This window comes from Zalophus californianus, chromosome 9 (genome assembly GCF_009762305.2).
Source record: "Zalophus californianus isolate mZalCal1 chromosome 9, mZalCal1.pri.v2, whole genome shotgun sequence".
Lineage (NCBI taxonomy): Eukaryota > Metazoa > Chordata > Mammalia > Carnivora > Otariidae > Zalophus > Zalophus californianus.
Window position 1 is genome coordinate 65818150 of NC_045603.1, and position 23024 is coordinate 65841173.

Here is a 23024-nt window from a genome sequence, read left to right on the forward strand (position 1 = left end):
CCTGGAGAGCAGTCCTTCTTCCCCAGCCTCAATTTCCCCACCCGCGCCCGTGTGTGTGTGTGTCCTGCGGGGGGCGGGGAGGGAAGGCTCCGCAGTGGGATTCCCCACAGGAAAGCAGCCCAGTCCCTCCCCCGGGCTGTTCGAGACCCTGAACCGAAGCAGGAGGCAGGACGCCCTCGGCCGGGAAGCGGCCCCAGCCCGGATTTCCCTCCCGGGTGGGGCCGCAATGACTCACCGCCCCCCGCCCCCGTCCCCCTCCCCCCGGTTTCCTTGTTTGCATTTCTCCTCCCGGCCACGTGGCGGCTGGTGCCGCCACTCACCACCCCTACCCCGACACCCCGGCCGCCGCGGCCCTGGCACACAACGCCGGGCCGCTCCTGCCCCTGGGGTTTCTCAGGCCTTGGGCTGGCGCCGGCCCTGCTACCCCCGAGTCCGGACTCCACCCCCCTGCCCAAGCCCGCCCCCTTCCCTGCGCCCTCCCCCACCGTCCGGCCGGGCGCCTCCTCCCCGCCCTCTCAGTGCGTCCCGGGGAGGGGAAGGGGGCGGGGAGCGCAGGGGGGTGTGACAGCTCCCGCCCGGACCAGTGCCAGCGGCAGCCTCGCTTCGGCGCCCGGTGCCAGCTGGCTCATTCGCCTGGGACGGAGGCGGAGGCCTGGGGCTCCTTGCCGCTGGGGGGGGGGGGTGACTCCCCCCCACGCCCCCTGCCCTCTACCCACCCAAAAGAAGCCTCTCCACCCAACGCTTAGCCCTGGCAGCGGGTCCAGCTAGGAATTACCCTGGTCACTTCGCCTGGGGCTTCCAGCCCACACCCCTCCGGGAGCAGTCGGGGTCTCGCGGAGGGTTTCCCCCGCCCCAGCCTTTTGCTCGAGCCTGCAGGGCTGCGCACACTTGCGAAGGAACATGAAGGTGGGTAAGGTGGGGTCAGGGCCGGGAGGAGCAGGAGAGGAAGCTGACATGGTGGGTGGGGTGTTTGGGTGGGAGAGAGAAGGCTGGTCAGGGGTGAAGGAGAAGGGGAGAAGAGGGGTTTGAGCTGGAGCTGCATTTCTGGGGGTTTCAGTGAGTCCACAGCCTCACTGGGAGGTGGCAGAGATCCCTTCAGGGGCATGGACAGTGGGGTGGGGCAGAAGTCCAAAGGAGACCGGGAAGAAAGGCCCGATCTCCGGTCCACCAGCTGGAGACCCCGAAGTACGCCAGACCGGCAGGCCCCAGTGAAGGTCTTCCTGTCCCTCCCCCGGGCTCCTGGCAGGGTTGCAGCACCTCCGCCTGACCAGTCCAGAGGACTCAAAGGAAGTGGTTCTGCCTGGGGCGGTTGTGCCGTGGTCCAGCTGCCCCAGCCCCAGCCCCATGGCTCTCTGCCTTCCTCCCTGCGTCACAGGTGGGCTGGCCAGGTGAGAGCCCCTGGCGGGTGGGCCTGGCTGCGGACGGCAGCCCAGCTCTAGGAGCAGCACAGGTGGGAGGCCTCCCGGACGTGGTGCCAGAGGGGACCCTGCTCAACATGGTGCTGAAGAGGATGCACCGGCCCCGAAGCTGCTCTTACCAGCTGCTGCTTGAGCACCAGCGCCCCAGCCGCATCCAGGGGCTCCGCTGGGTGAGTGCCCATCAGCTGCCCGGGCTAGGGCCAGCCACCGGGGCTGGAGGAGGGCCTGGACTGGGAGACAGAGTATGCTGCTGGGGGCGTAGGGGCCACTGCTGGGCTGCACAATGGGTCGAGCAGCTTGGCTGCTGTGTGGGTGGGTGGCACACACAGCCGCACCGCGTGTGTCTGTGTGCATGCGGTACTCACATCTGCCCATGCTGGTGTGGGGGAAGGGGAAAGGGATTTGTCACGGATCTGTCACCTGTGTGCGCCCTGTTAGGTGCTTGTGTGTCCTCTGGGTGGTGGTGGGAGGCATGTGTGAAATACTGGGGGCCAGGTCAAGGTGGAGGGTGAGGTAAGCTTGGTTGCTGTTCTGGATCTATCACCGTGGCAACATTCTCCTTTAGCGAGCCACTGAACTGCGCCAATTCTTCTTGATCTTGGGGTGAGGTGGTCATGTGAACACTGCTTGGCATCTGGCTCTGGGGGGCTCAGGGGAGAATTTTGAGAAGTTTGGAGCCTGGAGCTGGAGTCTCCCTTTGCTAGTGAGGAAGCTCCTGGTGCTGTAAGAATGAAGGAGAGGGCAGGAGGGGAAGAGCGGTGGGGTGCGGGGTGGGGGACAGGATCCGGATCAGCAGAGAGGCTCTCTGACCACCCAGACTTCCCTGAGATTCAGCATGTGTCTATTCTGTGGGCCATGGGGACAGCATTGGCAGGGGGTGTGGGGTGCCAGGAGGGTACTTGGGCAAAGGGGTAGAGGGAAAGCAGGAGCAGGTGACAGAATTGGGAGAGCTTGTCACCTATGTCTCTTATCAGCAAGTCCCTTTGAGTAGGAGGACCACCACCTTCTGCCTCTTTCCTCCTACCTCTTGCCCAACTGCCATTTATATTTATCAGAATAGGAGGCTGAGTGAGAAAAACGAGGTCTGCTAAGGTGATGGGGGCCTCCCCAAAATCGGAGTTGAGAGGATAATCTAGGTGTCAGTCCCTAGCTCTCCCCCAACGCCTCCCTCCCTCCCTGGATCTTCCTGATCAGGGGCCAAGCCATCTCCCCCACCCCTCCAGCTCACTGGCAGGAGCTACTGCTCGGAGCCTGTGGGCTGGAACCCTCCCTCCCTCCTTCCCTCACAGACTATAATTACTTGTGTATTTCCTGTCCCCTTCCCAGCTTGTAGAGGCAAGGTGGGGAGTGGGGGAAAGGGCAGGTGCCGGGACAATGAGGTCACTGGAGGATCCCCTGGGACCCAAAGACTTGGCGGGGGAGTGGAAGAGGCCGCCTGGCTGTCTCCTGACCCCTCCGGCCCCCAGAATTGAAGAGCTGGGGTGTGTGGGGAGGCCAGAAGGGTGGCGTAAGGGTTGCTGGAGTGGAAATGGGCTGAAAGTCACTGAAACACAGCCCCCCGCCCAGCCGGTTGTGTGTGGGGGTAGGTGGGAATGGGTGATTAAAGGGAACTTAGATTTTTAGGGCTAGGGGCAAGGGCCACACCCTCTCCTGATGACCACCTCTGGGGAATGGGGTGGGGGTGGTTTCAGCCCGCTGCAGCCGGTATCCAGGAGGCTCTTGGTACCCAGGAAGTTGCACCTCTCACCTGTAGTGATGCATTTGGCCTAGGAGGGGCTCACCTGAGGGAACGAGGGGCTGGCAGGGAGTGTGTACACATCGGGTAAAGGGTGGATGTTGTAAAGGGGTGGAAGCTAGGAGGACAGTGTGGACAGTTATTTAGGCCACGACAGCCTCTTAGAAAACCAGGGGGAACCCATCAACCTCCTGAGGCCTGAAGAGGGCACTTTCTGTTGCGACTAGATCAGGACAAGAGAAAATGAAAGCAAGTTCCAGCAGGACGGCCAGAGGTTAGATAGAGAGAAATTTACCAACTCTGGCAAAAATGACACTGGAATGGGATGGAAGGACAGCTCCTTTGGAAAATGCGAGAGAGAGAGAGAGAGGAGATCTTGTCTGATGTCTGGAAGCCAGAGAAGGATCAGTTTATCCAGGGGCAGGGGCAAGATCAGGATACCTCTGGTGGTTCTTACAAGCTCAGAGAAGCTTCCCTTTGAGGGATTGTTTTGGGGGAGGAGGCTCTATTCTCTAACTCAGAAAACATGCTTTCATCCAACCTGTCCAAACAATGGTAGTAGCTGATAGTTGTCTAATACTTAGGTCCCAGGCACTATTATTTTTTAAGATTTTATTTATTTATTTGACAGAGAGAGAGCATAAGCCAGGGGGAGAGGCAGAGGGAGAAGCAGGGTCCCCGCAGAGCAGGGAGCCCGATGCGGGGCTGGATCCCAGGACCCTGGGATCATGACCTGAGCTGAAGGCAGACGCTTAACGACTGAGCCACCCAGGCGCCCCAGTCCCAGGCACTATTATAAGACCTTTACTTTTAACATATCAAATAATCTGACAATAGCCCTGTGAGATAGATACTAATGTCATCATCTCATTTTATAGATGAGAAAATAGAGGTACGGGGTGGCTAAGTGACAGGTCCAGGGTTACACACCTGCTAAGAGACAAAGTGAGGCTTCTGTCCAGGTGATCTGGCTATGGAGGCCGAGCTCATGGTGTTATTTCTTTTGCTGCAGATGGTAACACTGACCGCCCCCCGCCCCCCACCTCGAAGCATCACCCCTCCCCTTGTGTCCTCTCCCTGTCCCAACACACACAGCCCTGGCCTGAGACCCTAGCCATGGCCTAAGGGAACTGGTCTGACAGGTCCCCACGAGGCTCTCTGGCTCAGTGCCGGCCCCTCCAGTGTGGCTCTGACACCGAGTGACAGGGAGGGAGGGTGGGGCAGGCTTCTGGTGCTGGTGCCAGGGAAGCTGGCTACCACCTCCTCTTCTACGCTGAGTCCTTCCTGTCTGGGCAGGAGGGGACGCAGTGGGCAAGGGCCTTCACCCCCCATACCAGCCACTTCTTTCCAACTGAGAACCCCTATGGTGACACTCAGGGTTATCAGATGAGGGATAGGTTTAGCGAAGGTACTACATTTTTTGCATTATGTCCGGGTAATAGGCACCCATCATAAAATAATGAAGTTTAATCAAAGTTACTTAATATTTACTAAGTGGTTACCACAAGCCAAGCATCGCTTCAAGTGCCTTATGTTATTAACTCATTTGACCCTCATAATTGCCTCATAAGATAGGTACTATTATTCTGAACCCCATTTTACAGGCGAGGAAACTGAAGCACACGGAGGTTAATAAGCAGCCAAGGTCACACAACCGGCTGGTAATGGGGAGCCGAGATTTGACCTGGGCATCTGGCTCGGGAGCCCCCAACCTTGACCGGATCTCCTGAATAGCACCCTCGCCCCCATCCTAGGACATTCCCAGTGCACATGCACATGGTAGGGACCCAGAGGGACTATGAAAACAAACCTGTGCAACTTTGTTTAATGCAATGTTTTCCAAACTTACTTGCCCATGGAACATTCCTGAGGGCAAAATTTATCTGTCCAGAGCACAAAGTGGGGGGAACACGAGGCCATGGAAGTGCCTGGGAGACCCTAGTGCCTAGTGGTTAAGGGCCTGTGCTTTGGAATAGGACAGGCACAGTGTGAATCCCGGTGCCCCTCTTCACCAACTCTCAGGACAGGTTATATAACCTCTGAGCCTTCTTCTCTCCAGCTGCAAGGTAGGAGACAAACAGGGCCTTCCAGGGCCAGCGCTGGTTATTCAGCAGGCTCTAGAATTTCTGAGTAGTTGTGTGACTGTGGGTCAGTTACTTCATCTCTCTGGGCTCCCGTTTTCCTTGGCAGATGGAGAGAGAGGCCTTCAGGAAACTTCTTCAGCTCTGACGGGCCAGAGCCCCCTTCCCCTGACCCTCCTGCTTATTCCCTGGGGCAGGGCAGGAAATGGTTTCACCAAGGCCTGGGGATCTGGGATCTGGGCTGTACCCAGCCTGGCCGCAGAAGCGGGCACCAACCCTCCTGATGTGCCCTCCAGGGTCAGAATAATACCAGGAAGGGAGCATAGGCTGGAGCCTGGGTCGTGGGCACCAGGGAGAGTTGGGGCAGGGACAAGGCCACCTGGGCGTTTTGACATGAACAACAACAAGTCGTTAGCACTGTTTGTTCTGACACAGGGGGCTGGCTGGGTAGCATTCCTGCCCTTCCTCCTTCCCCGGCTCCTCCTCCTCCTCCTCCTCCTCATTTCCTGTTGCTAAGTCTCCAGGGCTCTGTGTCTGGCACCAGGCTGGGCCCCATGACCCGGGCAGGGATACCCTAGGGACACCTAGCGACTTCCGCCCAGCCCCGGGCCAAGCGCCTGTGCATACCCGACCTCAGGCCTCTGCCTGGCACACAGGGGGAAGATGCCAGGACCAGGGGAGGGGGTTCTGGCCCCGGGCCTGCTTGCACCCCAGCTCCCCAGCCAGGTCCTTTTCAGGGCCCTGACTGCAGCTGGAAAAGCAGGAGAGAGAGCTCGTGAGAAGGGGGCAGGAACCAGGCAGGTGCAGTGGGTGGGGTGAGACCAAGAATGTGAGCACTTCTGGAGTTTATGCACGGCTGTCTGGTTATCCCAAGTACGTGTGACTGAGTTACACGGGCTCTTCACCCCAAGACTTCTGTTTCCTAAGTCAGAGAGGACAGAAGATCCCTGCTCTGCCTACTTTACATCTGGTCCTCTTCTGTCTAGGATCAGAGGAAATCATGGAGCGAGACATGCTTTGTAAACTGTAAAGTACTCTGCCTTTGGGAGGGCCCATGGGGGGTCGGGCATGCTGTCCAGAGATGTCCACAAATTCCAGGTGGCAGAGAAAGAAGGGTCATAAGGGGCTGTTTTGGGCAACATCCCAGGACATACAGGCCCTGGGGGCCTGGATGGCTCAGTTGATACCAAGGGCCCGGAAGCCTTGTTAACCAGGGTTTCTACATAAATCCTGTCTTCCAGAGCCAGTCCTGGGTGCTGTCAAGACTTACTCACTCTTGCAGGGTTATGGGCTAGCAGCAGCATCTCAGAGAGGACAGGGGCTTTCCAGCAGGCAGCCCGCCCTCTGCTTCACTGATGAGTAATAATAGCTAACATGTACACACAGCTCTATGCTAAGCTGTGCTTTAAACATTCAATACACATTAACTCGCAGAACCCTTCCCAAAGCCTCTGTATTGGTATTATGAAGGTTTTATAGATTTTACAGACAAGGAAACTGAGACAGGGAGAAGTTAAACCATATATTTAGGGTCACACTGCTAGTAAATGGAGGAATAGGGATTTGAATCCAGGAGTCCCCAGGTCTCGTGGCTGGGGATGAACCCCGGCTCGGGATTAGGCTTTGTGACCCCAGGCCGGGAGCAAAGATGCTCATTTCCTGGCCCGACATGGGCCTTTCTTACCTCCCAGCCTCAAGGTCTTTCAGTTCTCTTCCCTGCACAGGTGTGGTTTACCTGGGGGCCTGGGCACACCTGGGCCCTGAGTAAGCAGAATGGGGATCTCATCTGTTGGGGTGCAGTGCTCATGTCTCGAAGGAAGACAAGGGTCTGGTGATAGGGTGGGAAGAGGTGGATGCCTGGCGCACAGGGGTGCTTGGGGAGCATTAGTTTATTTGTTGACCAAGTAGCTAAGTGTATGTGTTTGGTGCTGGGGACTGGGCAAGAGGTGAGGGAAAGGGGGAGGGCTGAGGTCCAAGAGCTGGCACTAACGTGCAGACCCTCCCCCCTGCCCTTAGACGCCACTCACTGACAGTGAGGAGTCCCTGGATTTCAGCGTGAGCCTGGAGCAGGTACCAGCTGGGAGGGGTGGAGCCGGGAGGGGACAGCAAGCCAGGGGTTCAGGGCCTGAGCCCACTGGGACGCTCCCTGCCCTAGGCCTCCATGGAGCGGGTGCTCAGGGCTGGGAAGCAGCTGCATCGGCAACTCCTGGCCACCTGCCCGACGCTTATCCGAGACCGGAAGTACCACCTTCGGCTCTATCGGTGAGCGGAGCCCTGGGCTGCCCCCTTGCCCACTCCCATCTTCTCTCCCTTTTGCTCTCCTTCAGGCCTCTGGGCCTCGCCCTGCTGCTAGCCTAGAAAGGCACCGTTCTGACCCAAAGTTCCCCCTTCTGCCCTCCACCCTCCTGCCTTTTAATTCTCCCTCTTCTTCCCTGTCCCCTTACCTCTCGTAGGCAATGCTGCTCCGGCCGGGAGCTGGTGGATGGCATCTTGGCCCTGGGCCTTGGGGTCCATTCCCGGAGCCAGGCCGTGGGAATCTGCCAGGTGCTGCTGGACGAAGGTGCCCTTTGCCATGGTGAGCCTGAGCCCAGGGTGGGACCCCCGGGCCTGGAAGTCCTGGGGAGCAGGCATCTGGGGGCGAGGCGTCAGTGGGCATTACGTGGGGACCTCGTACCCACACGGCCTCAGTTTGTCGCCTCCCTCACCCCTGGGCCTCTGCCCTGCAGTGAAACACGACTGGACCTTCCAGGACCGAGACACCCAATTCTACCGTTTCCCTGGGCCGGAGCCAGAGCCCGTGGGCATCCACGAGCTGGAGGAGGAGCTGGTCGAGGCTGTGGCCCTGCTCTCCCAGCGGGGGCCTGATGCCCTGCTCACCGTGGCACTCCGAAAGCCGTGAGTTGGGTGCCCTGCAGCCCGCAATCCCAGGCCTCGCATGGCTCTCAGACTCTGTAGTCTCTCAGTTTCATCTCTGAGAGGTTCCCTTTCTTTCGCTGTGTCATCTGGAGCCCCCTTCCCCACCTCTGAACCTGTTTCTTCCTTTGTAACTGTGGGTGGAAGGCACGGGGCTTACGAAGACCCCGCGTGCTCATGTGCAGCGGTGGCTGGGAAGGGGCGGGCGGGCAGGTCTGGGTTCAGGTTCCAGTTCCATGGGTGACTCCCTGGCTGGCCTTGGGCCTCACCATGCCAGTTTCCTCTTCTGTCAAAGGAGGAGAGCCATGCCCACATCATGGGGTGGTCATGAGGGCAGGTTGAAATAACTCGTGTGAAACCCTGGGCCTTAGGCCGGCACGCAGTGCGCACGCGGTAGTGGCTGGCCCGTTACCGGTCACCATCACTGCTGAGGCCGGCTGGCCCCAGGCCCCAGCGTGGCAGGCGGTGTGGCTCCCATGCCCTCAGGCCCAAAGTGCATTGTTTGCCTCCCGGCCGCCCTGCGCCCACAGCCCGGGTCAGCGCACAGATGAGGAGCTGGACCTCATCTTTGAGGAGTTGCTACACATCAAGGCTGTGGCCCACCTCTCCAACTCGGTCAGTCCGCCCGCCTCCACCCCTTCCCCAGGACCTCCTCTCCCTGTGAACCCCTGAGGCCCTGACTGCTGGGCCAGAAGACGTTTCCCCGCCTCTTCGGCCTCTGGCTTGGAAATGTCCATCTCTGGTTCCCAGCACCCTTGTCCAAAAATCCTCTCCCCCGCTGCCCCATGCCGGCACATTTCCTCCCCGTGCGTTGTCTCCTGCTGAATCCCAGGCACCTGAGCTAGCCGCGTCTATTCTGCGCACCCCCACCCTCCCGCCGGGGTGCTTCTGTCCTTGGACCTAACCTCCCCGCTGCCTGGCCCCTCTTACCCCGGACTTGCCCCACTGACCCTCCGCTCCCCGCCTCACAGGTGAAGCGGGAATTAGCGGCTGTTCTGCTCTTTGAACCACACAGCAAAGCAGGCACCGTGTGTAAGTCAGACGGGGGGCATGACGCCGGGCGCCAGGGGTCTGGGTGCGGCAGAGGCCACGGAGAAGTGCAGGTGACACCAGGTGTCTGATCGGCGCTTCTCTCAGTGTTCAGCCAGGGAGACAAGGGCACCTCATGGTACATCATCTGGAAGGGGTCTGTCAATGTGGTGACCCATGGCAAGGTGAGTTCTCCCTCTCTCCCCGGCCCTCTCGGTGGTACCCGCTTCCCTGGTCCAAGCCCGTGTGGGCAGGACCTCGATGGACCCAGGATTGCCAATCTCCCAGGTCTCCTCCTGCCCAGGGGCTCTCCTGCCATGGATCTGCTCTGATGAGGGTTGGGGGGGCCTGGCTGGGCTATGACTGAGACCCGGCTGCAGGGGCTGGTGACCACACTGCACGAGGGAGATGACTTTGGACAGTTGGCGCTGGTGAATGATGCACCCCGGGCAGCCACCATCATCCTACGAGAAGACAACTGTCATTTCCTCCGCGTGGACAAGCAGGACTTCAACCGTATCATCAAGGTGCCATTACTGGGGGTGGGGAGGGCAGGGGACATGGCCAGGACCCTTTTCTGGAGAAGTGTCAGGGGGTAAGCGGCAGGGACCAGAGAGGGTCTATAAGGAGCATGGCGAGGTAGGAGCTGGAGAAGCTTGGAGGTGATGGCTGGCGCATGGGCATGTGGGGAGGTCCCTAGCACACTGAGGAGGTTCAGTGAAACTGGAGAACCCCAGCTCAGTGTGGGAGACCATGGGGGTGGGGGGTTCCGGAAGGGTGGGGGGGACTAGGGTGTGAGGGGAGGCAGAGTAATGGAGAGTGGGAGCCACAGAAGGAGGTGGGGGAGGGATGGGTGGAGGAGGGGGCGCTCAGGCTGCATGATGGACAGGACTGGGAGTAGGGCAGATCCAAGGTCACGGGCATTGAACGGGGTGGGAGAAGGGCTGAATGTCCTTGTGGGAGCCTTGTGGGGCCCAGGGTCTGGCATGGAGGTGGAGGGAGATGCCCTGGAAAGGGGGAAAGGACCCGTGGTGTGTAGTGAGCACAGGGTGTGGCTTGTTCTCCAGGATGTGGAAGCAAAGACCATGAGGCTAGAAGAACATGGCAAAGTGGTGTTGGTGCTGGAGAGAGCCTCTCAAGGCGCTGGCCCTTCTCGCCCCCCAACCCCAGGCAGGAACCGGTAACACACCTGCCACGCTCCTTCTGCACACCTTCTCTCTTGCCCACCTTCTCTCCTTCCGTTTCCCAGGCTTTACTCCCTTCCCGCATGTCTTACCCCTGCTCGCTGGCCTCCCGGGGTGGGGGGAAAGGGCTTCCAGGGATCAGATGCGCCCCCAGAGTGAGCTTCCCTCCAACCCTGAGGTGGGACAGAGCTGGCAGATAGGGAAGGGTGACGTGATTCTTGCTGTCTGCCCAGATGTGGGAAGGGCTATGGGTCGGCTGTTTCTGCTAGGTATACAGTGATGTCTGGCACCCCAGAGAAGATCCTAGAGCTGCTGCTGGAGGCCATGCGACCTGACTCCAGTGCTCATGACCCAACAGGTAGGGGCAAGAGATACCCTGCCTGCTGTGTGACTCGTTGGGTGGTCAGCGTAGTCTGGGAGAGGGCCAGGCACCCCGAGTGTGACGTCACTGGGTGCTGGGTTGGGCCATTTGGCCGGTGGGCAGGAAGTCCTCATTCCTGTGCCCTTGGCTTGGGTGGGGAGTGCCGTCACGGGGGCTGGGCCTTTCTGGGACACTGCCCACCACAGGACTGGGAGAAGGGAACGCCAGCCACGTATACATCTGTGCTCGGCAGACTTGACCTCTGAGGCTTCCTCCTATTCCCCTGTCCCTGCCCTACAGAGACATTCCTCAGTGACTTCCTCCTGACCTACAGTGTCTTCATGCCCAGTGCCCAGCTCTGTGCTGCCCTCCTGCACCAATATCCTTCCAGCCCCAGGGGGCCGAGGAGGTTGTATGGAACAGGGAGAAGGGGTCTCTCAGAGCAGGGCTGCGCTGAACCCTCCGAAGTACCAGCCTCGTGCCGAGGCCAGCTTGTCAGCGGGCCCCGGGCATCCTTGCCCCTCCTTTGCCTGAGGTGTGGTGGGTGGCCCGGTTGGCCACTGTGGTTCCCTTGACTGGCGCCCACCTTCCATGCGGAGCCTTCAGGGGGCAGTGAGCAGGAGCACAGCACCTACATTTGCAACAAGAGGCAGCAGATCCTGCGGCTGGTCAGCCAGTGGGTGGCCCTCTATGGGCCCATGCTCTACACTGACCCTGTGGCCACCAGCTTTCTCCAGGTACCTGGGAGAGACGCAGGGCTGGACTGGGCTGCCAGGAGAGGCGCATCTACCTCTGGGTCAATGAATCTTGGCTCTTCCCAGAAACTCTCAGACCTGGTGAGCAGAGACGCCCGGCTTTGCATCCTGCTGCGGGAGCAGTGGCCGGAGAGGCGGCGACACCACAGGTGATGCTTCGGCTCTACGTTCCCTTTTCACATGCATGGTGGGTGGTGCATCGGGAACGGAGAACCCCGCACCCACGCTGAACACCAACACCAACACCAACACACGGCTGGGAGTCCAGGCTGCACCACCTACGGCTCTGCGGCTCTGGGCACGGCCCCCCTCTCAGGGCTTCGGGCTCTCGTCCCTAGCATCGGGAGAGCACCCATCTTGCGAGGTTGGGGTGTTACGGTGCCTTCAGAGCACAGAGCTGTGCCTTGCAGGCGCTGTGAGCTACGGGAGTGTTGGCTGTGGTTGCTCATTTGTCTAGTTCTGTTCTTACCAGTCCTCTTGCTGTTCCCCCTCACGCCACGCTCACGCACTCTCTTGCGCCGCGCAGGCACTCATGTGTCCTTCTCCCGAGCGCACCTGCCATTCCCACTTTCTCCATTCTGCACATACTTGCTCCGAGCATCCTCGGCGCCCTGTCCTGCCGGCCCAGCCCGGTGAATTCCCTAGAGCTTCTCTTGGCCTTCCCAGACATTCCCATGGGGCCAGGTGAGGTTCAGGGAGAGCTCACCTGCCCAGCCTGACACCTGGGGCACATTACTTCCTGGAACTCTCTTTCCTTCCCCCCTGCTGGCCTGTGGAAATCCCAGAAGGCAGGGGCTGAGTTTTGAGCCCCGGCTTTGCCCCCTCTAGCTGCTATTTAGCAAGTCTGCAAAGCTCTGAGCCTCTGCTGAGGGTAGATGGAATCCGGAGCCAGGCCCCCCACCCCCTGCCCCGTCCTGCCCGAAGGGGTCCCTGGATCACCGCATCTCATTGCCCTTCTTGCTTGCTCCCCAGGTTGGAAAATGGCTGTGGGAATGCATCTCCTCTGATGAAGGTGCCTGCGCAGACCAGCTCCTCTCCTCTCTGTCTGGCCCCAGCTTCTTCCCTCTGCCCCCACTTCAGTCCCCACCCCAGGGGCTCAGCCTGGAAAGGATCCCCACGCACAGACACACCCCTGGGGCTGGGATAGGTTGTTCACAGAGCAGGGGCTGGGTGTGGCGTGGGGGCCAGGCCTAGTGGGGGAGACACAGAGGTCTAGGGTCACCCCTCCATCCCTACTCACCCCAAGGGGCTTCTATCGCATGTGGGAGGTAATCCATGTTCACAGAGCCAGTTAGCAGTTCCCCGGGGGTGGGGGGAGGGGATGGTGCCTGAAGGCAGCCTCTGAAGCCCAGGGGTCCTGGGAGTCAGGGGTGGCCGGTACCATTCCTGTCAGGGGCCCACAGGGAGCAAAGGGGGATGAGAACGTGTGGCTGGAACAGAGATTTCTTGAGGAATGGTGGGAGAAAGGGCTGGAAACGTAGGAGGGGGCTGATTGTAGGGAGTGCTGCCCTGGGAATAAACACCAGGCTCTCTGTGCCCAGCGGCCTGTGTCCCCTCCCCACCCCCTCCTGGCTAGAGACTCTCACAGGCTCCTTCTCTTCTACAGGCAAAGCTTGTTTCCACCTCAGGGCCTGGAACTTTCTTTCTCTGGCTCTTTGCCCCCTCAGATCCTTATCTTTCTGATTTCAGCCAAAATGTTGTGTTCTCAGAGAGGGCCCCTTCCCATCTCCCCGTCCAGAGCACCCCTCACGCCCCTCCCCTGACAAGGTGTCTTCTATGACTCTCCTCAAAGCCTCAGGCCATGTGGGGTGGTTTTGTTTATCATCTATTAGGACCTGCCCCACCCCACTAGAGTACTGGCTTCCAGAGTGAGGGGCCTGCACCTCTGTGGCTCGGGGCGGACACTCAGGAACTAGTATGGAATCGCCCTCACGTGCTGGGCACTCTGCTAGGCGCTGGTGCTGCAGTAGCAGGAGCGAGCCACCCCGGGCCTCATGGGGCTCACAGACAGGCGAGGGACAGAGCTGCTGAACGGCGTCGTGATGCATAACGGCAAAGGCAGGAGTCTCTGAAGACAGAGAAGGGAAGGGTTGACTCGGGGTCAGGATCAGGGAGAGTGACCGCAAGAGCTGAGGGCTACAGGGTGGGAGGGTCAGGGCAGAAGAGGCCCGCAGTGAGGTTCAGCAGGACAGGGAGTCCACCTGTTCGGGACCCTGCCGGAGGGGGTGTGAGTCCACCTGTTCGGGACCCTGCCGGAGGGAGTGTGAGAGGGAGCCACCAGAGGGGGCTGGGGAGGCAGGCAGGGCCCACAGCATGTAGAGCATGTACAGCGCTGTGGGCCATGCTGAGGGAAATTGGGCTTTGTCCGCTGAACGATGCGATTCCTCGGAGATGTTGGGGCCATCGGTGGACAAGGTTGAATGTGTGTTTTGAGGAGGTCAGCCAAGGACCCCGTGCTTTATCCAGCAGACAATGATGGCCTTGAAGCTGCATTAGGAAGCTTAATCTGGCTCTGGTCAGGCAGACTGGAAGGGGGGTGCTGGAGGCACCCGAGGGCCGACAGTAGAGAATAGTCCGGCCATTGTAGCACATGAGGGGGGAGGCAACTGGGCGAGTGTAACTGGGGGTTGGCTTGGGCTGGGAGGAGGGGCTCAGAGGAACCCCCAGAACAAGGTGATAAGCTTTGCGGAAATGGGGGGACAGGGGGGTGGGGAGAGGCGGGTGCCAAGCCCAGGACAACAGCTGGGAGGCAGGATGAAGGGGTCTGAGGGAGGTGTTGAGTCTGGGGGGATAGAGCCCAGATATGGAAGGATCCCAGAGGTGCTTGGAAGAGAGGGTGGTGCTGCGACTTCCCCATACAGGTGGTGTGAGGCTGTGGGGAAGTCTGGGGAGAGCTCTGAGACGTGGAGTAGAGAAGGCCTGTGGCTGGGGTCTGAACTCGGAGGATCGGCCCCATTCAGATCTGGGAGTGGGCAGAGGAGTTGTGTTATGGAGGCCTTTGCCCGGCATGGCTGCCCCATCAGCCTTGAAGGGCTATTGTGAATATTTAGATACTTAGAATAAGCCTGTACTGAGCCTGGCACACAGCAAATGGCCAATAGCAAACGGTAGCCAGAGGAGGAAAAGGAAGACAAAACCAGGCCCAACGGCTGAGGTGTGTCTGTATTAGGACAGCTCCGGGCCTATTTGGCAAAGGGGGTGACACGCACGCACAGGGGCACTGGCTTGTCTCAGCTCGGGGAGCCTTGGTGCTGGACGCCTTCCCCGGCTCAGGTCCACACAGCAAGCAGGCCCCGCTGGTGGTGTGTGCGCCATGTGGGCCCCGTGCTCCCGGGGACAGAGGCCTCTGCCTGGCTCTGTGTGCTCTCCCCTGTGCCCCCGGGGCCTTACTTTCTCTCCCTCTCAGGCCAGGAACATGCCTGTTTGGCTCCCGGGCCAGGACCAGCCCCTCCCCAGCAGCAACTGTGCCATTCGAGTTGGGGACAAAGGTTGGTGGTCCGGGCCAGCCAGGGCAGAGGCTGCACCCTGAGGTCATCACCCTTGACTTTAGTATGCTTGGCCGAGGAGGGTGCGCCGGACTCCTCGGGGTCTCTGTTCCAGGCTGCCAGATGGGGTGTGCCCCCCCACCCCCACCCCGCACCTCCCTCCCTCCCCGGCTCAGGACCTCCCCCCCACTCTGGGCAGCGGGTCCACCCAGGCTTCCCCTCACCACCCCTCCTGCCTCCTCGGGCCCCTCCCTCTGCTGCACTTGCTGCATGCTCACTTCTGGCTGGGGGGGACCAAGAAGCCCCTTCCTGCAGCTCGGCCTGGTCTTCCTCTGCAGTCCCCTATGACATTTGCCGGCCCGACCACTCGGTGCTGACCCTGAAGCTGCCGGTGACGGCCTCCGTGAGAGAGGTGATGGCTGCCTTGGCCCAGGAGGATGGCTGGACCAAGGGGCAGGTGCTGGTGAAGGTCAACTCTACAGGCCGTGAGTTGTATCTCTGTGGGGGGTGGCCCCGAGGGAGGTGGGCCCCTCAGTCCGTGCCCAGATCCCCGCCCCCAAATTAAGATCAGCGTTTTGATCATCTTCATCAGTGTTAATGATGGTTAGCGTTTAAGGGTGGTTTATTATGTCTCTCCAAAGTGCTTTGTGTGTAGTGCTTGAGAGCATGAGCTCTGGAGCCTGCTGTCGGCAGTTGAGCCCAGCCCTTTAGTTCCCGGTCTGTGTGCCCTTGGGCAGGATACTTGATCTCTCTGTGCCCTTTACAGCATCTGTACAGTGGGGCTGGTAAGAGTGCCGTCTTCGCAGAGGAACTGTGAGGATTGAATGGGCGTATCTATTTTAGGGTTTAGAACGGTGCCTGGCACAGCACTTTGTACATTAGTTTTATTATTATCATCCTCATCTATTCATTGAGTCCTGGCAACCACCTTATGAGATAGGTACTTTCAACCTATTTTAATTCAAGGAAACTGAAGCTCAAGGGGATGAGGCAATTGTCTCGAGTTCATACAGTAAATGAGTGTCTGGCTTTTGAATTTAGGTAGTCTTCATTCATTTTGTCAGTTGACAAACATGCTTGAGAGTCAGCTATGGGCCAGCAATGTGTTAGGAGCTGGAGGCACCATGGCAAGTAAGATAGAGAAGCTTGGTGGTTAAGAGCATGCACGGGATCCCCTAACCTTGGCTGGATCTCAGGACCCACTGCTGACGAGCTGTGAGATCCTGATCTGAGCAGAGTGCTTAACCTTGCTGAGCCTCCAATTCCTCATCGGTCGCATGAGCACTAACACTGTACCCATCACACAGGACTGGTGTGGCCATAAAAGAGGTCACATATATAAAACACTTAGCACAGGGCTTGCACAAAGTTAGTGCTCAGAACATGGCAGCATGAGAATTATTTAGACCTGCTTTCAGGGAACCTGGGCCATCAGAAACCACTCTTCATTCTCTGTGGAGGACGCAGCCCGGGGCCGACAGCTGGAGCCTAGGGTAGACAGGAATTAGGGGCACCCAGGGAATAATGGCAAGGAGTGGAAGCCAGAATAGGAAACCCTTCTCCTGCTTCAGGAAGTGGGGAGACTGGTTGCAATCACGTGGTCCTGTGCTCTGCTCAGGGAAGCACCGTCCTCTGGTGGCCATTCAGAGAGTTGCAGCTGCCCCAGGACCAGAGACTCTGCGGCAGGACAGGAACTGTTGAGAGAGTACTGAACTTCCTTCCCCGATTGTTTAGATCACCTCCCATGTCAGTAACCAATAGTTTTACTACAAACCCCCCGTTATGTGTATACTTGCTTAGAAGTCATATACATACACTCCCACACCAACATTATATAATTCTAAAGCTACCCACAAGGTAAACATGCAAAAACAGATGAGAAAAAAAAACAAATAGAAGAGCTGATAGTTTTTGGACATAGGATGGTCTTGCTTTGGAGGCTACTGGTCTAGAGAGTAGGGATTCACACATGACTAAGAACACGGTCTCGGTCGGTAGTTGCTGATGAAAATCAACACTAAGCCCCATGTGAGGCACTTCCCAGTTTTCAAAGGGCCGTTATATGCATCGTCTACTTATTGCCACTGCTTACATAAATTAACTTGTTAGACTTGCGAGTAGTCAGGGTTGGTCTTGCTGTCTCCATTTGACAAAGAAGGAAACTCAGGGAGGCTCCGCCATTGCCCGAGTATTGTCTCTCACTAACAATCCTTTTTCGTCTTCCTCGGTGCGCTGACCTGGGCAGTGTGGATGTTGGGGGCACAGGCACCTGTGCATTTAGAGCACCTGCCTAGGACTCCAGCCTGGCTACTGGGAGAAGGGACCTCCCAGCCTCCCGACTGGGGCCTCGACCCTGCCCTTGGTGGCTCCCTGGCCTCCCTAATTGCCCACCACTGCCCCCAGTCCCCCCGCTAGCCTCTGCTCTCTTTGCAGATGCCATTGGCCTGCAGCCAGAGGCCCGCGGTGTGGCCACATCCCTGGGGCTCAACGAGCGGCTCTTTGTTGTCAACCCACAGGAAGTGCACGAACTGGTAGGAACAGGCAGGGGGCCAGGGAGGAGCTGTGTTTTGGGGGTGGCAGAGGTGGGTGCAGGGTAGGGTCACAGAGAGGAGAGAGGAGGGCCTGGCTCTGACTGCTTCTGGGTTTTAAGGGTGAAGTGGAAGGAGTGGGCCTCAACTGATGGAAGGTTCCAGATGCTGGGGAAGGGCGAGAGCTGGTTGAGAGCTCTCAAGGAGAAAGAAGACCTCCCCCTCATTGGGGGTTCTCCAGGAGACAGGAGCCCTACGAGGAGGGGGTCTCAGCATTGGGGAGCTGGCAGGAGGATAGACACCTCCTTGGGGAGTCTTATCCTTCAGAGGCTTACTCCTGGTAGCACCCTTACCCTCCCTGACATCCCTTGGACCGTGGGCATGGAGTCTCTGCCCCAAACTCTCTCCTCCTACCCCGCACGTGCCCCCTGGATTCCTCAGGTACCCCTCCTGAGCTCTCTTGCACCTACAGACCCCACACCCCGAGCAGCTGGGGCCCACTGTGGGCTCTGCTGAGGGGCTGGACCTGGTGAGTGCCAAGGACCTGGCGGGCCAGCTGACGGACCACGACTGGAGCCTCTTCAACAGTGTCCACCAGGTGCAGGGAGCAGAGCTGAGGGGAGGGGCACTGATGGCAGGGGCACCCCGCCTGGTGTGGGCTCATCTCTGCTGCTGCCCCCTCCCCAGGTGGAGCTGATCCACTACGTGCTGGGCCCCCAGCATCTGCGGGACGTCACCACCGCCAACCTGGAGCGTTTCATGCGCCGCTTCAACGAGCTCCAGTACTGGGTGGCCACAGAGCTGTGTCTCTGCCCCGTGCCGGGCCTGCGGGCCCAGCTGCTCAGGAAGTTCATCAAGCTGGCTGCCCAGTGAGTGCCTGTGGGCTGGGTGGGTGTGTGGCAGAGTCCCGAGGCCGCCTTACCTCATGTCCCCGTCCCTGGTCAGTGTGTTGCCAAATCTGCCTTCCCCTTGCTTCCCTGGGTCTCCTAGAGTCTCTGCCTCCCCACCCCATCTCGCCCAGCCCCCGCAGACGCAGCGCTGGCTACACCTGATCCTGGGCCCCAGGCCGGCTGTTGTCTGGGTAGGAACTCTGAGGGTGTGGCTGTTTCCCCTAAGATCCTCTGGGTCTTCCACTCATAGCCTCAAGGAGCAAAAAAATCTCAATTCCTTCTTTGCTGTCATGTTTGGCCTCAGCAACTCGGCCATCAGCCGCCTGGCCCACACGTGGGAGGTAGGTGTGATCTGGATGGCCCGTGCCCATGCAGGGAATGCTGGCTGGGGATGGGGCTCCCATCCCAGAGCAGTGAGAGCGCCATCTGCCTCTGCTTCACAGCGGCTGCCCCACAAAGTCCGGAAGCTGTACTCGGCCCTCGAGAGGTTGCTGGTGAGTGCTGGGCCTTGGCTCCTCCTTCCAGAAACCCCAATTCTGGGCTTCCCGGGGCAGCCTCTCTACCTGTCTCTGGCCACTTCCAGGGTTTGCAGCCCTGGGCCAGAGTGGAATTCCCTCTGGGCTGTGCGTTTGGGAAGCTGGTGAGGCGTGGAGTGTTAGTGGTATGAGGGGGGTGCCCAGCGGGTTATGTCCCGTATGGTGGGGGTGGGGGTGGGGCTGGGGGTGGGGGAGCCTTGGCTGTGGCTGTGAGGTCCTGTGTGAAGACCAGGACAGGGCACATGTGGTGTCTGGCCTTGGGCTCCGAAGCGCCAGGGAAACATCCGGGGAACACTGGTCTCCAGCTGACCTGCCTCAGGCCCAAGAAGCAAGGCCTGGCGCCAGACCCACAGTGTGCCGGGGCCTGTCAGTGGCCCCTCAGGAGATGCTAGAGGACGCTAGAGGAGGCCATAGATGAGGGAAAAGCTGACGAGCTGGCTTCCCCTTCCACCCCCTGCCAGGAATTGTTGGGGGGGGGGGCACGGTTAAGAGGTTTTGAGAGTGTTCAGGAGAGAACTCACACGAAAGTGCTTTTATCAGCCTGGCTCTGAGCTCTTGGGAAAAAAATTTACCTTGCAGGCTCAAGAGGTTCAAAGGAATTTACCCACTAGAGAGGGAAGAACAGAGACAGAAACAAGAACAGGGACAGAGACAGAAGGGGAGGGTGGTTTCCATGAAACCTCAGGGCCCCTGAAGTGTGCTTGGGGGGTTAGCCAGAGGCCAGGAAGCCGTAGGCGCAGATGGCCGGTCTGGTCGTGCTTCAGGTCCCCTCCCGCCTGCTGCGGAGCCCGCCTCAGGGAGACCTGGGGCCCAGAGGAAGATGAGCTCTGAGCAGATGGTGTTTGGTTGTGTCGTGGTGCATGGTGGGTCATGTCCCTCCCTCACTGAGGCTTCTTCCCTCTCAGGACCCCTCATGGAACCACCGAGTCTATCGACTGCTCCTCACCAAGCTCTCCCCCCCCATCATCCCCTTCATGCCTCTTCTTCTCAAAGGTGATTGGACCAGTGCTTACCTTCCTGCCTCTACCCGTCCATTCCTGCGTCTGTCCGTATGTCCATCTGACCCTTGGGGTGCCGACGCCTTGGGGGACACAAAGATGAATTAGGAGTTCACAGGCTAGAAGCAGTGTTGACACAAGTGCTGGCGACATCAGATGGCCTCTGATATGAGGCCTAAGAGATAGAAGGAAATTGCTCTGGGAGGTCAGAGGGGAGCCAGAGGAAGAGGGTAGTGTGGGCCTGGGACAGGCCCAAGGCTCCCATTATTGGCCCTTCGCCTTTCCTGGGCTGCAGGAAGGGAAGGAGTTTAGGGACCTTTAAGCAAAACCCATCTCTCTGCAGACATGACCTTCATCCATGAAGGAAACCACACACTGGTAGAGAATCTCATCAACTTTGAGAAGATGGTGAGTTCAAGGAGAGTTGGGCGTCTGCCCCTAGAGTGGGTTAGAGATATGACTGTGTCCTTGCAAGCGAGTGGGGGGTGGGAGATGCCCGAAAGTTGTTATTAATAATACAAATATGAATACTTCTTTTTAAGTATTCACTCCCTTGTGTGCTGGGGAAGACAGCCTTCATTGTCTCACCCAGCAAGCTGAGCCCTAAGCCCTTCCTGACCTCTGTTCTTTCTCCCACCACCTGGTCCCCCCTGGGTGTGCTGGGGCAAAGCAGACATGGCCCCATCTAGTCCCTAGGAGCACCCGCACTCAAAGGGGGCTTGCTTCCCAGCTGCCCCACGGGCCACGCCAGGGTCCTGCCCTTCAGGCCTGCTCTTCTGTCCTTACTTTGCCCACAGAGAATGCTGGCCAGAGCCGTGCGGATGCTGCACCACTGCCGAAGCCACAGCAACGGTGAGAGGGCTGGTCCCGCCCCCCAGGAGCCCCCCCCCCACTTTCCAGGCTCTGACTCCCGCCTCTCGCCCCGCACAGTGCCACTGTCACCACTCAGAAGCCGCGTGTCCCATCTCCACGAGGACAGCCAGGCCGCGAGGACATCCACGTGTAAGTCGGGCAGGGCTGGGCGCCGACAGAGCAGCCACGGCTGGCGTTTACCGCCACCTGCATGTAGGATGCTGTGGACTCTTCACGACACCTCTCTGAGGAAGCTAGAATGTTCTCCCAACTTAAAGACACACAAATAGGCTTGAGCCCGGAAGTAACTGTGGAAGGCTGGGACAGAGTGACAGAGCTGGGACCCAGGCACTCTTACTCCAGACCTGATTTTGTTTAATCGGCCTTTAGTCGCATGAAGCGGATTAATCGTAGTCCACAGTTCAGCCAACACTGTCACCACTGGCCCTTTGTTTTACGTATGTACCGACGGTGATAATATACCAAACACCGCTGGACCCAAGCCAAGTAGGGTCACATTGACAGGAGCCTCCTCTCCCCAAGCACTCTTCCCTCCTCCTGTGCTGCTATGATATATTGATGTAGATATATTTATATGGACTTACATACATACACCTACAGCTTTAAAACGCTTCATACGCTTATTATGACGACAAAATTCTTTTTTTTAAAGATTTTATTTATTTATTTGAGAGAGAGAGAATGAGAGACAGAGAGCACAAGAGGGAAGAGGGTCAGAGGGAGAAGCAGACTCCCCGCTGAGCAGGGAGCCCGATGCGGGACTCGATCCCGGGACTCCAGGATCATGACCTGAGCCGAAGGCAGTCGCTTAACCAACTGAGCCACCCAGGCGCCCATGACGACAAAATTCTTGAGCTGTAGTTGTTTTTGAATTTAGTGAAAGGGGTATTATGCAGTATGTAGTCTCGGGGACCTGTTTTTCAGAGTCTGAGCTCTTCACTGCACTTCTGCTCCAGACTGGAGGGCTAGACAGTCTTCTAGCTCGGCTGTGGGAAGTGGCAGGGTGGGGGGTGGAGGGCGGCAAGGCTGATTTGCTCCTTGACGGGGAAGGGATGGGCTCTACAGAGTGGCAGGGCTGCCCGCCCCTGACCCCTGTTCCCCAACTCCCCCCCCGCCCCCCGCAGGCTCTGAGCAGTCCCTGGGCACCCGCAGTCCGGCCAGCACCTGGGCTTATGTCCAGCAGCTGAAGGTCATCGACAACCAGCGGGAGCTCTCCCGCCTCTCCCGGGAGCTGGAGCCGTGAGGCGGCTGGGGCTGGAGCAGGCACTTCCGGGCAGGAAAGCCAGGGCACGCCCGGGCCAAGGGGCCCCCAGGCCGGCCGCAGCTGGGCAGGGCTCTCCGTGGACTGGACTCGCGGCCCTGGAGTGGGCAGCGTGGCGGCGGCCGTCCCCCGTGATGACGGGCGCCCGAGGAGGACCTCGAGTGGAATGAGCCGGGGCCCAAGGCCAAGGAATGGGGGACAGAGAGGCCCTGGAGCGGGCGGGAGAGCAGGGCAGGCGCTGGGACTCTGTTCAATAGAGAGCTCTCCACACCAGGTTCTTCCCCCAGGTTCTGTGCCTCTGTGGCTTTGTTGTCCGGCCATCTCCGGGTGGTTTCTCGGTGGACAGAGGGAGCAGGTCACATCCTTGTGGTGGGTGTGTGGCCGGGGCAGGGCTGGCGGCCTGGGGTGGGGGTGGGGGCTGGGGAGGAGCAGTGGGGCTTTTCTTCCCCAAGCACGGGAACAGGCAATGAACAGTCCGTGCGGCCGCGGCCGTGGGAGGCAGAGGGCTGGTCCCCGAGGAGCCCTTCCGTTACCATCAGTGACCAGGGATGCTGTGTTCTGAGGCCAGCCCTGCTGGGGTGTGTCAGTGAAGGCCGAGACCTCCCAACCCCAAGAGCTGGGGAGGGGGTGTTGTGTCGAGGGTGGACGCAGGGAGGCTGACAAGCAGTCCCACTGCTGCACGGGGTCTCTGGGTCCCAGGTGGAGCTCCAAGACGGCTGCCACTGCTGTCCAGACCTAAGCCCCTGGGCTCGGCAGCTGCCGGAGCCTGGAGCCCCTATCGGTGGCCAGTGGGGGTCACCCTCGGCTGTCCGCTGTGGTCTGAGAGCACTGTTCCAGCCCAGCTGCAACTAGCTCCTTCCACCCACCCCCTCCTGGCTGCAGCACGCCTCAGCCTGGTGGGTGGTCCTCTCAGGAACCGAGGCCTCCGAGGACAAGTGGCCTGTGATAGAAAGAACACTGAGGCAGAGGCTTCTGAG

General features: G+C 59.3%; 1 protein-coding gene across 4 annotated transcripts; it reads left to right on the top strand.

The window, feature by feature from the left end:
• The first annotated feature begins 562 nt into the window (after positions 1-562).
• RAPGEF3 (Rap guanine nucleotide exchange factor 3) lies at positions 563-22406 on the top strand. Of its 4 annotated transcripts, none has more exons than XR_003519939.2 (28): positions 563-906; positions 1376-1588; positions 7251-7304; positions 7390-7496; positions 7688-7809; positions 7961-8129; positions 8678-8762; positions 9119-9179; positions 9285-9361; positions 9557-9703; positions 10244-10356; positions 10630-10718; positions 11022-11100; positions 11308-11458; positions 11543-11625; positions 12449-12488; positions 14883-14964; positions 15300-15446; positions 17395-17492; positions 17962-18087; positions 18177-18358; positions 18480-18570; positions 18684-18720; positions 18823-18873; positions 19821-19908; positions 20257-20321; positions 20711-20765; positions 20844-20915. XR_003519939.2 is itself a non-coding variant. In XM_027594221.2 (28 exons), exons 1-28 carry the CDS (start codon positions 901-903, stop codon positions 22027-22029), a joined length of 2772 nt encoding a protein of 923 aa, XP_027450022.1. In that variant the 5' UTR covers positions 565-900; the 3' UTR covers positions 22030-22405. The 4 variants fall into 4 exon arrangements, 2 of the variants coding, with proteins under 2 accessions (XP_027450022.1, XP_027450023.1); XM_027594221.2 differs by lacking the exon at positions 18480-18570 and adding an exon at positions 21911-22405 and having other exon boundaries at positions 565-906; positions 18630-18720; XM_027594222.2 differs by lacking the exons at positions 7251-7304; positions 18480-18570 and adding an exon at positions 21911-22406 and having other exon boundaries at positions 565-906; positions 18630-18720.
• The last annotated feature ends 618 nt before the right edge of the window (positions 22407-23024 follow it).

Excerpts from the sequence above, each read along its gene's own strand:
- RAPGEF3 (XM_027594221.2), top strand. Across the intron at positions 15,447-17,394 it reads GAAGGTCAACTCTACAGGCC|ATGCCATTGGCCTGCAGCCA; the intron begins GTGAGTTGTATC and ends CTCTCTTTGCAG. Across the intron at positions 20,766-20,843 it reads CTGCCGAAGCCACAGCAACG|TGCCACTGTCACCACTCAGA; the intron begins GTGAGAGGGCTG and ends CGCCCCGCACAG.